The sequence below is a fragment of the Lichenostomus cassidix genome, chromosome 1Aa (genome assembly GCF_008360975.1).
Source record: "Lichenostomus cassidix isolate B80296 chromosome 1Aa, HeHo_3.0, whole genome shotgun sequence".
Taxonomy (NCBI): Eukaryota; Metazoa; Chordata; class Aves; order Passeriformes; family Meliphagidae; genus Lichenostomus; species Lichenostomus cassidix.
Genome location: NC_139480.1, coordinates 38,216,603 through 38,231,969, shown reverse-complemented (window position 1 = coordinate 38,231,969; position 15,367 = coordinate 38,216,603). Strand labels below are relative to the sequence as shown.

The window sequence follows — 15,367 nt, the reverse complement described above, 5'->3', positions numbered from 1 at the left end:
TGAATGAGCAACAAGTAGAACTGTGAGGTTTTGTGATAAATCTCCTAGAAAAAAGGAGAGGGTACATTGCATAAGGTCTAGTCTCACCAGTGATTTCAGAACAATGGCTCCTAGATTGATGGAACTTTTGAGGGGTTTTAAATATTTTTGAGAAAGACAGATTCCCTCTTCCTTGCCCTCCCAATGGTGCTATAACAAATACACTTGGAAAGGCTGCCTTCACAGATCACGTCACACTGAACTCTGAACCTGATATTCAGATATGTGAAGCACCCACACTTTTTCATGTTGCACTGGCACAATGACTGCTTTTTGGCTAGCACAGTTGGATTGTGGCTGACTTTGAACTTTATCATAAATGCACCCAAATCTCTTTGAGGGCATGAATGGCTTTTTCATTCTACTGACCACAACTCTTCTACTAAAAATACCAGTTTGAAGGGATTGAAAAATCAGCAGACCCTGTTGAAAATTTGGCTGTCAACAGCTTTTACTACTGTAATAGCTCCTATAAAATAATACTTGTATGCATCAGCCAGCATCACAACAGATGCTGGCTGAAATAAATTTTCAGCAACACGGACATCTTTTAGCAACTCAATACCTCAAGTTGAATGAGGCCATAAAAAGAAGATTTACATTTAAAACACTGTATGTTTCCTGTGAATAACAAAGAAGATTCTTCAGGATTGAAACAGCACAGAAAATATCCATTGTCATTTAATACAATGGATTGAATTCTGATTTTTAGATACTGGTGCATATAGATTATTCAGTGACTTAATTAAAACAATAAAAAAAAAACCTTTTAAAATTTTCTCCCACTGTTCAAAACACTGTAAAAATTTAGAGGGGTATTTGAAATACCTGCCTGTCAGCTGAGGGCTGCTTAATGATTAGTAAATATCCATACTTGGTAAAGAAACAGTGGTCCATTGATAATACAGAACAAGTGTACTCACTAATGACATCACCATGTCATGGGGTCATCTCCACCTGTTTGTAACCCATATAGCAAAGTTGTAACTTTTTGACCTATTTACCTTCACTGACATTTGAAAACCTATTAGTCAAAAGGCTTAGAGAAATCAAGGTCTCTGAAGGGCTTGGAGATATGTTAATCCCTGACAATCACACCTGCTTTGGCAACTGTAATAACTGATTGTCTATGCAGCTTGGCTGATGGCTTTCGGGTGTTCCTTTCACTAGGAAGAAGGTCAGCTGGGTGACAAGGGGATAGTTCCTGCCTGTGTGGCATTCCCATTTGCTTCAGAAGGTTATTTGGTAGTAAAAAAATCTGACTCCAGCAAATGACCCATTTATAATCTGCTTGAACCACGTGCTAAAGATCGTATCTGGGACAGTGATGGGGGTCCTTCAGAGTAAAGAAGCAGATAGAAAAACATCCTAAAATATCTTACCCAAACCAGAATGTAATTCTGCGTCTCCATTTATAGCAGGCAAATTATCACCAGATACACTTGTAAATATTACTGGGGAAGGTGTCTGAATGCTGAAAAACATGTCAGCTGAACCTTCATATAAATCATTGTCTGCTTCCATTGAATTCCAAGTGGGAGAAGCAGGTTTGACATTTTCTTTCATTGCGTATGGTTCCAAAGGATCAATCAGATACTAGAAATTAGAGATATACAAAGAAATCACACACCCAGTCATGACTAAATTGTATAATTTAATTTTTATTTAATATAGAGATAATGCTTGGATATTTGTGCATACATATACATGCTATATAAATGTTGGCATGCAGACATTATCGTTCATTAAAATAATTTTAAAAATATAATCTTTATCTTAAAAATGCTTAGCTGCCAGTAGCCTACAACATTTTATTCTGGTTATTGTTTAATCAAACATCACTTTAAAAAAATTATTAAAATATATTTTATATACTAAGGTGTCAGTTCTAGAGTAAGGCCTTTAATTTTAAAGCTATATCCTTGGAGCTGTATCTATTGAATAGATACACATTTGAACTTGGGAGATTCCATTTGCACTAACCATATTCTGAAAGAAGGCAGCAGGCACAAAAAACAAGAGGATTTCAGATGGCCATTCCAGTCCCTCAAGAAAAGGATTAGCATGTTGACTAGATCTCTGAGAGGGATTAACAGGAAAGGAAGAAAATCAGAAACTAATGTGGAGAGGAAAAATAAGGGAGTGAAAATGGAGAGTGAAAGGGAGGTAAGTGATATAGGGGCCTGCAGGACAGAAGAGGCACAGAACAAATGTTGGAAAAGGATGGCAGTAGATATAAGTGGAGCAAGAACAACAAAGAGAGGAGAAACAAAATCAGAAAAGAGAGAGAGAATAGAGCATAGGTACAAAATGGTGTGTTAGCACCGGATCTTCACACCCCTTCAAAATCTGGGACCAAATCCAGAACTCAAATATCTCTGAATTGTTCTGCTGTCATCTGGAGCACTCCCCACTCACACCACCTCATTGGCCCACCTCATTGCCAGAAAGAGATTATTGACAGTGATGTAACTAAATACACATTGATTCTTTCTCTATGGACTCTGGGTAAAGAGAGGGCAAAGCTGCTTCTTTACTCCTTTAGCTGGGGGTGCATTAGCCACAGGCACAGATAGAGCATCAATCTCACCTATGTACCATGAGGTAAAAGCTGTATAAGACTCATCTTCACCAGCATTTTACAGAAAAATAGTGGGTCACCTGGAAATACTTTTTGCTTATGAGACTTTGCCATATATAAGACAACAGCTTCTTATTGCAACAGGTTATTGAGTCCCATTAGCACTGCGGATCTGCCACTTCAAATCCTGTACATGCTGTAAGCTTGGGTCAATGGGGTTCTAAATAAAGCAATGTTTATAATGATTTGTTTTGGTTTTTAATTTGAAAATTACATTCAATAGATTATTATAAAGCAGCAATGAGGCAGCACTAAGAACTAAAAAATTAGAAAATTCCATCACTAAAACATTGCTGTGCAGACTACTTTAATTTTTTGTGTCTGGACTATGATACAATCTTTAATTACAGAGTTATATACTTTCATTTCCCAAGGACGCCTGCCTGGTTTAATGAATGGATCCTTATCCTATTTTTTTTTCCTTTCTCCTTATATAATGTTTGACTCCAGGGCTCTATTTAATGTGTATCATTCAACTTGAAAGTGAACTCCTTCATTAAGCTGTACATCAAAAATTTAGATTCTAATTCAGATCCAGTGAAAGACATCATTGTCTGAAAAAACAAGGAATTGTGCAGGCTTTGAGCACCTGTATTCAAAATTCAACCCAAAAAGCCCTACCTCAGAAGGAAGTCAATCCTGAGCTAAATGTTTGCTAGGGGTCTACAGTTCTGTGCTGCATACTCAGAGCTGCTCCCCTAAGGATGTAAAGCACTTCAGCACCCAAAATCCAGAAGCTAGACTGACTGGGAGCGTAAATCCCATAAGAGATATGATCCCATAGATGTGCACAGATATCCTTAGTATGCAATCACAGCATGGAGTTCAGCATGTAGTATCACACGTGAATTTAAGGATAAAAAAGAGGCAGAAAGTCTAGGCCTGTTTGCCTTGCTAGTACAACACTTCATTGGCCTTGAAACACTTTTGCTGAATTCACTTCTCTGCAGGGTTCATACACACACGTCCTAGAGGTTTGACTGAGTGCCTCTGGGTATCAATCTAGGCACAGAAATCTTTACTCTTACAGTCTGGCCACCCTGCACCACAAAGAACTCAAGAACTCAGAAGGACTGTGGGCTATGGCTTCCTGCCTTCAGCAGCTGGACCATCCTGCCAGAATGACTTACTTTTTCATGTTGTGGAAACAGCATTATTGAAATCTTTTTGAAAGCTAGTGAGAGAAGGAGAGTGGACTGAGAAAGGTGACTTTTAAAAACATTGACAACTCATCTGTGGGAGCTAGTTCCACATTCTGTAAATGTCAGATAAGGCAGAGAGCAAATTTAATCTAACAAAAAAATCCATATTAAAAAAAAAAGAAAATAATACCTTTTTTTTATCTCCAAGAATAGTGTTTTCCAGAGTGACAAGTGTGTCTTGCACATGTACTCTGTACTGAGTAATGATTCCATTTGGTTGTTGTGGCTTCCTCCAAACAATTTTTATATATGTGGCTTCCACTTCTGCTAATTGTAAATCTGACACAGCACCTGGAACTAAATATTCAAGAAGAAATTTGACTTTCTTAAAGACTTGTGGTTATTACGAGGTTTTTCAGCACTGTGTGCAAAGTAAAATGGACAATAAAATTTCACATCCTTATCTTTTGAGTTATCGTTTGCAGGGTAGAGACCTTCTTCACATGTTTTCCTAGCAAACAATTTACAGTTCTAAAAGTATGCACACATTTTTTAACACATAAGATGTGTATGAGTATGGTCAGAGACTAAGATGATGGAAACCAGGATAGCTCTACTGAAGTCTACTTGATTGGAATCAAGCAGACCTTTGCTATTTTCCTATATAGAATCTTAAGTATACTTGAAAATGAAAAATTAGCTCTAAAATCATCAAAGCCATACAAGAATGAAGTAAAAACCTGCAAAAAAAATAATTAATGTGATACAGCCTGCTAATTTCCCTTTTACAACAGGTTTATATAGTTGTATTTATACTATATATGTAGTTTATATCTATAATTATGTGTAATTACAGACATAAATTGTAAACCTGTATATATGATAGATAGAAATTACATGGGTTATATAATTTCCTCTTTAAATAGACAGTATTAATTATATTGTAATTTCCATGGGACCATGAGAGATGAAATACATATATATTCAATAGAATGATATCCAGATTTGATATGAAAACAAATTACTTCCTAATACACTTCAGTAAAAGACAATTTTGAAATCACTTGCATAATGAGGATTTTTAGATTTGGCATAAAAATAAGACACTCTGTATTACACTAAAAGAACATCAAACCCACCAAAATTCCCTTTGGCTTCTGACAGTGCATTTCAGCACAAGATGAGAATGACTGACTGTACTCACACAGGCCATCTCTGGAAATTATCTCTGAGAGCTGCCAAAAGCAGATCATTCAGGACAGACTGGAATAAATAAAAATAGATTTTCCTACCAGTGTTACACCTTGACAGCAAACATGGCCAGCAATCAATGATTCAGAGATTTTCTAAATTTGTGTTTTGAGGCATAAACATAAGACAGAAATAACCATCTTGAAATTGCCTCTCTATTACACACAAAATCCCAGTTTTTCTCTTTTTGCATCCTCAAATGCTGACCAAGAATCCCACACAGTCTCACATACATGTAAGACAAAAGTGCATTTCTATGCAACCAAGGACTCTGACCTGGTGAGTTGACTTTTTGTCCCAAACCACAGAATTGAGGGCTCAGAGGCAGAACCAACCACTTGACTCTTCCGGGACAAGACCTTGATGTTGGATCTGCGTCGGAGCTATGGTCCCTGGTAAGGGTGGCTCCATCAGAGATGGGGATGGGGCATTGGATGTGGTGAGAATTAGTCAAACGAGAGGTATAATAAGGAACATGGGGGCTGAACGAACCAGACACGGGGAATCCTGCTCTGGTCTTTCTTTTCCTCTTGCTGCCATCTAATGGGAGAGAGTGGGCTCTGCAACTAAATTACTATAAAAAAATACCTACTCTCATTTAGAAAGAAGCAACATGTTTTTCACCATCTCTGAAGGCTTCTGATAGCAGATAAATGTACTGACAGAGCATGAACTTGACAAAAACAGAGAAATAAATGACATAAGAATCTTCAGCTAATTTCTTTTCTTTCAGTCTTTTTTATCTTTTTTTAATATCTTATAGTGCTTTTATTCTCTCCTTTGCAACGTTACTTAAAGGTTCTGAAGGGAAAACTGAAATCCTTTATCACGTTCTGTCCATTTATTTTGCTTGTCTGTGCTTACTTACCATCTGCAGGAGTGAAAACTGTAAGGTTGGTCTTTGGCCCCAGCCCAGCACTTGTCTCAGCACTGACATACACATCATATGTTGTAAACGGCACGAGGTTACTAAACATGAACTTATGATCTTTTGTACTGTTATCCAGAATATGACCTGGAGTTAAAAACAAAGAGATTCTAGTTCAGAAATAGAAACAGTCTATGGCTACTTTCCAGGATGATGGACAAATGAATAGCCAGATTTGTCTGGGGAAAAGCTAATCTGGAATCAACTTCGGTGGAATAATGCTGAATGTATGGGGAATAAAACAACCAACCAAGCAAGCAATGAAGTCACTTCAAGGAGGTGTGAGTTTTAAGAGGAAGAGATCTAAAAAAAAAAAAAACCCCAAAAAAACTTCTATTACTTTTCCTGTGTGGTCGCATAAAAACATTAGGATACAGCTCATAGATGTCTTACTTAACTATAGGAAGTTAGGTAATTTCTTTATCTATCCATGTCTGAGTTTAAAAAAATTGTGAAAACATCAAAACAGACTTAAAAGAGTTTATTGCATACTGCATGAGAATGAAAATTCTCCAGATGTCTTTAACAGAAAGAGAAAAGAGTAAAGGTAAGATACAGAATGATTTTGATATATAAGCACAGCAATTCAGCTATGCTTAGCCTGTCACCTCCAGAAAGAATAAGAAAAAGTCGATTTTCTCCATTTTTAATAATATCTAATGTGAATTTAATTTTATACTGTTCCTAGTGATGGACTGACTTTTCCCGTAAAAGTTATCTAAAAACCATTAAAACATATAATAGCAAAAAATGATTCATAACACTGCTTTTGAATATACATTTTTGATTGTCAGGCACAGAAGAATGCAAGTGTAAGGAAATAATCAAATTTTTTTTTTTTTAAATGGTGACATCCACTCTGACTTACCAGAGGGTCCATACAGCTCAACTCTGTAACTAAACTTCCCTGTTACTATGGTTGGTGGGTCCCACATTACTGAGAAAGACTTTGCTGTAATGTTGCTCTTGGCAAAATTCTGTGGTGAGTCTTCTGGAACTTAAACAACATTGGAAAAAGTCTTTGAATGTAAAATACTTCATATTACGATGTCCAAGAACCCCACATCACGCAACTCATTTTAAATATAAACAATAAATATTCTGAAGGCAAGCTATAAAAGCATATCTCATTAAAATTACTTAATTTCATTCTGAGGTAATTCTTCAATTGTCATCAGATTTTCATAAAATTTGATCATTCCTTAGCATAACTTTGGTATCTTTGACTCCTAACAAAAACTGAACTCCTGCTCACTGTGCATTATTAAATACATTAGTAGTTATATACATTTTCAGTTGATTCCATCAGGTAAAATTAAGTAATCATGCAAAAGAAGGATACACATGAAAACAGACTTGGACAGAAGTATCTTGCAGCAGAAAATCAAACCTATATTTTGAAGTTTTTCACATGAATCTGAGAACTTTATTGCCATTTGAAAGCAGCATGTATTTTATGTACCTGATTCTGGTGTCCGGACAATTGCACTGTCAATGTAGCCTGCTTCAGTGGTAATTGCAGAGACTTCAAAAAGATAGGTGGTGTATGGCCTGAGGTTGGTTATAACAAAGCTAATTGGTTCACTCCAAACAGAGCTCATCTGACTTGGTGCCTCTGTACTTGGTGTTGCTGTAGTCTGTGAAAGAATTGTGGGTTGCCCAAAAGTAGTTGAAGGAGTGGTAGTACTCCACAAAAATGATTCACTCTTATCCTATAAATACAAAATACGAAACATAATAAGCTGTATCTATAACCTATAATTGTAAATACATGTAGGTTGAAAAAGACAGATCATCTTTGCAAAAAATTACCCTAAATTGATTCTCCTATTTATACTTCAATTTCGAAATTTAGCAGACTGCACTAGTATATCCTGCTAGGGACAGTATTATAGTTTCCTGCCTTGTTCAAAAAGACCTCAAATCTGACTGAACAGAAGCATCTGTCTAGGATTCATTTAATTATTCCCAGTTCTCATTTTCAGCATTCAGTCCCTTTCTTGAAAAAAAAAAATCCCTAGTGAGGTCCTTTTGCATCATATATATGTTCTATGTGCATATGTACATACACATGTATAACTTGCATATATCCAAAATATATCCATACATAATGGATAAAACCTGACAGGAGTTTCTTAATCCATAGTGTCAAAAGACAACTCTGAAAAATTGCTGGGCATTAGGGTGACCTGTGCTTCTGGTTCAGTAGGTGGCAGCCTGCCTTCTCAGTGCAGAATTAAATCATCCTGGTGTCAGGAACCTTTGCAATGCCTAAGATGATCTTCCAAATAAACTCTGAAATCAAAGCTATGATAACTTTTTGCATTTAAAACTCCACTTTTTGTTAAAGTTCCAAGCGTAGGAAAGTGGAAAAAAATAAAACGAAAGAAAAAAGGAAAAAAGTTAGGTAACTTGTCATTTTGACATTTGATTAATTGCAAAACTCTGCTCAAAGTAAGAAGGAAAAAGGGAAAAAAATTCTAGAAAAGAATTTTCTTCAAGAAGTTCTGCAAGGTTACAATGGTTACAAGTCTGAATCCAATAATAAGAACAAAAATATATTTTTGAAAATCACTCTGCTAATCCTGTTTGGTTTTAATTTTGATATGAGAAATACTAAAAAAATATTGAAATGTGATACACAGAATAATGCATACTTTTAAAATATAAAAAGCGTATAGAGAAATACTACAGAGAAAGTAAGACATTAACAATACTGTATGTCTGCACTGACCAAAAATCCCCACAAGTATTTTTCTAATTGAATAGAGTATAAAACAAAAAAACCCAAACCCAACAACAACAACAACAAACAAAACCAAAACCAAAACCAAAACAACCAACCAAAACCAACAACAACAAAAGAAAAAGTTGAAAAAAATAGAAATTTTCTATGTCATGATTTTCTGTTAAAATTATGCCGAATTTAAACTTTCTTAACATTTTTACTTTGATTAAACTGAGCTTTTCAATCAAAAGCTTTCCATTCAAACTATTTTGAACAGAAAGGTTTTTCTTCATCCATTTTATCCTGTCTTGGGACTAACTTTTTTTCATTTTGCATTGTAAAGTGTTTGCATTTTTCTGAAAAGCAAGAGACATTTTTATGTCTCAAATCTTAAATGTAAAACTACATGTTATGGATTGAGTCTATTTCTAATTTAAAAGGTTTATAGCACTTACATTACATTCTGGTAACCTCCCAGACAGAAGGTCCTCTACTTTAACCAAGACATCTTTCACTACAATTCCACTTCGTGCATGTTTCACACTAATCTTGAAACTAGTTATCTTTCCATTTGGTTGCCGAGGGAGAAACCAGATCAGATTTACAGCTGAAGAATTTAAGGCTTCAACTGTGAGATTCACTACTTTACCTGGAGCTTGAAAACAAAACAAACAGAAGCAGTGAGATAAAATTTTCTTCTCAGCACTGAAAAATATCAGATTTCTTTCTTTTTTTTTGTAATGCCATTTCTAGTTTCCAAGTTCTGAAGCAATTACATAAAAATCATTCACAAGCACATGTGAAGTAGCTGATATACAATCATCTCTTTTACAATCTAGTTTAAGTTAGAAATATAATTATTTCAGTCTCATAATATATATAGTAATTTGTTTGGTCAACTTAAAAATACTCTTCCTAGAAGCAAGTCATCTACTGTTACAGAAGTAGAAAAATTCTGCCCATTTTTTTTCTGGTTAAGAGCATTTGACAACACTGTGTGTTTCATCTCACTTCACCTGTGTCATCTTTTCAGATGCACATAGATTTTTGGTAGCTTTAAATAGCTCAACTAAACTAGAATATTCACTATTACTGCATAAATGGTGTTCTTTGTGTCAATGACAATTTCTGCAGCCTTTTGTTAGAGCATCAGTGTTAATCACAGCACAAAGGAATGAGATGCAGCATCTAAATCAGATTTTTCATGCTAAACTCTCCTGCAAATCAGAGCCCTGTGGCATTCCCTCAGTCCTGTCTGCATGTGGGAAAGTCAGTAGCAGGTCCTGCAATAGCTGCCTCAGTACTAAGGAGAAAAGGCTTTTTACACTCTTTTCAAAAACACTTGCATTCCAGTTACAGACCTTCCACAGGTGAATTGAGACAGCTCCTCCAAGCCTCAATATTTAGTGCTCTGAGTCCTGCTGAATCGTTTCCAGACCTGTCACCTCCTTCCCCCTCCTGCCAGACCACAGCCTTTGCATTTAAATAATTTTATCTTCTAGCTAACTTTCTTACTTTAGATGTTACATCTTTATGTTAACTAAGGTGTTTGGCTTTCTTTAGCCTTCAAAGCAAGAACTGAAATAAAAAATAAAGTTGAGAAGGTAAAAGTATAAATGTTACACCAGTGACACGTAACTCACCTAGAATTTGACTAAACCTTGCAATTACATTTATAACAAGGGATTTCAGGTTTACTAAAGATGGGGACAGAAATGCTTCAAAAAGTAAAAAGCTCACATTCTCACAAGGAGAAATGCCAGTGCTGTCCTCTGTTAAACATGAGTAAATAATAAAGCTCACACTAATCAGGTTTTTTACCAGCAATAATGCACAAAGTATAGTGAAGAAGAATAATAATTTGACATAGCTCCATGTGGCACGTTTACTACTCCTCCTTATAGTGGGTTAATAAATTATTGCATTATTTTAGAAATCTCACACAGAGCAATGATTTTGTGCATTGAGATATCTCACTCTGCAGTTTGCACACAAACAGAAATCAACCTAAACACAGATGGACAGACCCTGCCTTGGCAGCATGAGTTCTGTATTCCATTGGGACTGGTGCACGCTAGCACAACTAGGCTGGTGCCAGCCCTTCAGCCAAGGCACAACTGCTCCTGGAGCGTAAGCAAGATCACAAACACTAAATTAATAAAGATTGTGCCAAGTCAGACTATGATTTTGAATCTTCAAAACCACCAACTCAAATGTTCATTTCAGACTTTTTTTTAGCTTCAGAATTAATACATAAAAATTAAAGAAAATATATTTTGTGCTGAGCTTCTTAGAATCCATCACTAAACAAATATGGATTGACTCAAGTAGACAGTGGCAGAGATGATGCCACAACCAAGTCTGTCTCCTGGAACTGTTGCAGGCAACAGCAGATGGATTCACTTGATAGGTAGCTCTGCTCTCCTGTGACCTTGCTTTCTGGAAGCAGGCTTTCTAGAAACTGGCATGGGAAAGCTCCAAGAGAAATAGACTTTGTGTAGAAGAACACGTCTGTGGGCACACCCTAAATGCTGTTGTTAGCAAACAGAACAAAATGAGCCTTTGCCACTGAGTGACAGAGTAAGAAAAGGGTAAGGATTTTGTTCTAAATGCATTAGAATTTGTTAAGTATGAAATTTGGCATGAATATTTTATTTGAACAAAATAGAGCAGCTTTAATTAAAATAATTAGCAGCTTTATTAAATTTACCACTTTCTGCAGTCTGAAAAAGGAAAGGATCACTAAACACTCCAATGCCAGCACTGTTCTCAGCAGCAACCTGCAGAAAAAGAAGAATCCACATTAGAGATTCCACTGTACATATAGTTTCAGGGAATATGAAAATCCTAAGGATACACAGAAATACAGCTTTTACCTTTAAAACTATAAATATACAAATTAACATACCCTTTATAGTTGTGTTGTATAATTTATACTCAATGTTTAAATGTAAAAAAATAAAAGGGAAAAAGTATGTAACAGCATAAGAAATTGAAAAAACCACATGTGAATATCCAGACATCAAAAGAGGAACCATATTTTATCAGTCCCTATTTTATGCAAAAGTTAACAGCAAGAAAAACATCAGTAACACTCCTTTTTCTTACCACAATATACTTAAACCAGATTCTGCATTCCTATTTTACCTACAATAACTTAAAACAGTAAAAATGAGAATAAGTTCCCTTTTATTTCTCAATCTCCTGAAGGCTAGCAAGAGGTCAGCCTTCCTCAGCGCAGAAACCCAAGGAAAGCATGTCTTTTTGCAGAAAGGCAACAGGTCAGGAGGCATTACTTTTACCAAACAGCAGACATGTTTGGGGTTTTTTTTGTTGAGGATTGTTTTGGGGTTTGTTTTTAACAGATGGCTGGAGGCAGGAGACCAAAGTATAAACATTTCCACAACTGTGGTATACTGCCTTAATCAGCATGGTCATCAGAACTGGATTCACAGTGAGCAGCTTTCCCACAACTGGCAGAAATAATTATATTTTTTACTTTCTTACACACACACGCACCCACCCTCACAAAGGATTCCTACAGACTTATTCTGAGTCTCGTCAACTTCAATTTTCTTTATAGCTTTCTGCTGTATCACAGAATATTCTCAGTTGAAAGGGACCCAACAAGGATCAAATCCAGATCTTAAGTGAATGTTCCACAAGATCAAACACAGTCTTGGCATTATTGCTCCATGCTCCAACCAAGGTAATCTCAAGGTCATGATATGGAATGAAGCAAATCAACACATAATTTCATTTAATTCTTGGTATTGAAAAGAGGAACCTCTTCCAAGTTCTTATGAAAGAGTAAGGCAGGCAAAGTTTTGCTTGGCAAATATTGCCAAGAGAATAACAGGTAATTTCTGTCCACCTGTTGAAGAGCTTAGAGATAGAGAGAGTGCCTAATCTCAACATAAACAAGCTCCATACATAGAAGACATGCTTTTGTGGATTTGGCTGAGATGATTTAGTAATCTACACGTAATATGCCAAGTGCACCAGTCATTTGAAAGATTAAATCTCAATGAAGATAAGGAAGGATTTAGCTGTTTCCAAAAATTCTACCCATTGCTTTTTATGTTTTATCACATAATGCCATACGTCAATACCAATATCAATAGAAGAAGGTACATTTCAGTATAATTTTGACTGTAATATTTTTAAGTAGATTTAAAAAACACCACCATAAAGAAATACCTGGCAAATATATTTTGTTATATGGCAACAGTAAATAACAAGGTCCCTCAGAAAACTCCACAGGAACAGACTATAAACACACACAATTTACAATAAAACAGCATTCAAAGTACTAAGAGGCATTTTTAAAGCTTTTACCATAATTTCGTAAGTTGTTCCAGGGTTAAGGCTGGTGAGAAGGACCTCCAAACTATCCGGCTTTGTTGTGACCTGTGTATAAGCTGTTTGCATCCATGGGCAGACTTCTTTATATTTAACTACATAGGAGAGAATTCTCCCATTTGGATATAATGGTGTATTCCATGAGAGCAGAATCCCAGCAGAACCCACTTTTTCACCTGCAAGGAACACAGGAGGCCCAGGATCTAAAAAAAAAAATTAAAAATTATATATATAGATATATATACACACACACACAAGTACACACATATGAAACAGTTCTTAATTAAGATCCATGACAGTGGAGACACATTCACAGATTCTACAGAGAAATTAAATGACCTGCCAGCATAAACTCATAAAACTACTGAACACTGATGTATTTTTGAATAAAAAGCCTTTTTTCTGGCTAGATTCCTGTTAAAAATTATTAAATAAGTTTGGAACACCAGAAACATTCTTCTGTAGGAATGTAAGATATGTAATGCTCAAGATCTTTGTTGAAAAAACAGAGTTTAATGCCAATTTGATATTTGACATATTCTAGCACTCCCTTAAGGGGCACTCTCTTAAAAAGCACATCTGCTTTGGCTACATTTTTTTTTAAATACCTTTGAACATTTCTCTATGTACCGCTATAGACATAAATCAGGGTCTGGATATTATTACATGACACAATAGCAAATTTTTCAAAAGCTTGTAAATTCTTATGCTCTCATAGAACACTTTAGATTCAGCCTATTTTTAAATGGTTGAAGAAGATGAAAGATTTTAATGAGCGTTTAAAACTGGTTATAATTTCTCAGATATTACTGCATACATAATAAACATAAGAAAGCATAGTTAAAAAAATGAACAAAATTTCATCAGTCATTTTTAACTCACTTGTCACATTTGTTGTCACAGTTCTACTCACAGGTGAACTATAGACTGAAGAAGAAACGGCAGAAACTGTAACATTGTATGTTGTTCCAGGAATCGTGTTTGAAAAATCAGCCTGAAATAGGACATAGATTTATTTAAGCTTTTTACCAAGAATCACAAAAATTACTCCCCCCCTCCTTGCAAAAACTAAAAACCAACCAACAACCAACCAACCAAAAAGCAAACAAAAAAAACCTACACCAAAACCCCTACAAAACAAAGCTCAAAAAAACTACAGAAACATTTAAGCAACTCATTACTGAAAGTGATCTCTTAACAAGTTTTTAGTGATATAAAAGTATTTACAACAATAAAAATGCTTGTTTATATCTGTTAGTTACAATACAGTATTTTGCTGTCAAGTACCTTTCATAAGATGCGCACAACATTCAATACTAAAGAACAACAAAATTAACTATTAATTTTATCCCAGAGTCCCTTCTCAATGTATCTATAAAGGTTTGTCTGTATTATCATTATCAATGTAAATATCAAGCACTATAAAATTCCTTTTTGAAAGAATGAACAAAAAAGCAACCTGAAACACAAGTTTTTGACCTTTAAACTAACCCAGCCTTTGCAGTAAACATAACTAACAACTTTTGCAGCAAGAAATTGTATAAAATACCTGTATCTTTGCAGTTCCAATGAAAAACAAAAGCAAAACATCCAGAACAACCATTATTTCTGTTGATATTATATGTTCCGGACAGCAGAATCAAAAAGTGCTCCTATATCTTTTTGATGGCTTAGCAGTGAAATGTTGCCTACATTAATGATTTAAGCAGAGATCTTCCTGGCAAGTACACAATTAATTAGTCTGTACTACTCAGTAGCTCTGCCCTTCCCTTGTTAAACTATTCATGAACCCTTGGGTGACTGTCTGCATCCTCCTAGTAGATGTCAAAAAAACAGTAAATTCACTACCTGTTGTTAGGTAACAAACCGTGGATGCTTAAATTTGTTCCCATCCCACCAACTTTTCAATAATACTTTCATATTCATACATGCCATAAACACCTGAGGAGGAAAGCTTAAATTCCTCATCAGCAGAATGCATAAGGAAAAGCTGGCCCTGCAAGTCCTGTAATAAAAGCACATACCTGATACTCCCTAACTCCAAGATCTAGGATAACAACAGAAGCATGATCAGGAATAAGATCCACATGAAATCTGTCTACTAGTCCATACGGTAGTCTCCAATAAAGTGAAAAATAATATGATGAAACGTTGAAGAATTTAAGTCTTTCTGGCTTTGCAGGTTCTGAAAGAGAATTGCGGAATAAAAGACATTAACTTTCATGACTCCCTTTAAAATGTATTAGTAGTTACAACTGAATGTGAAAGCATCCGAA

General features: G+C 35.5%; 1 protein-coding gene across 1 annotated transcript in view; it reads right to left on the bottom strand.

Annotated features, from left to right (window-relative positions):
• PTPRQ (protein tyrosine phosphatase receptor type Q) overlaps positions 1-15,367 on the bottom strand; it is a 121,315-nt gene that overhangs the window by 81,062 nt on the left and 24,886 nt on the right. Inside the window, exons 18-27 of the mRNA XM_085045732.1 lie at positions 15,116-15,276; positions 13,974-14,085; positions 13,068-13,294; positions 11,440-11,509; positions 9,185-9,384; positions 7,464-7,713; positions 6,870-6,998; positions 5,942-6,088; positions 4,013-4,179; positions 1,422-1,635 (exon numbers count right to left, since the gene is read on the bottom strand). Coding sequence (XP_084901858.1) covers positions 1,422-1,635; positions 4,013-4,179; positions 5,942-6,088; positions 6,870-6,998; positions 7,464-7,713; positions 9,185-9,384; positions 11,440-11,509; positions 13,068-13,294; positions 13,974-14,085; positions 15,116-15,276 — 1,677 coding nt within the window. The remainder of the gene's footprint in view (positions 1-1,421; positions 1,636-4,012; positions 4,180-5,941; positions 6,089-6,869; positions 6,999-7,463; positions 7,714-9,184; positions 9,385-11,439; positions 11,510-13,067; positions 13,295-13,973; positions 14,086-15,115; positions 15,277-15,367) is intronic.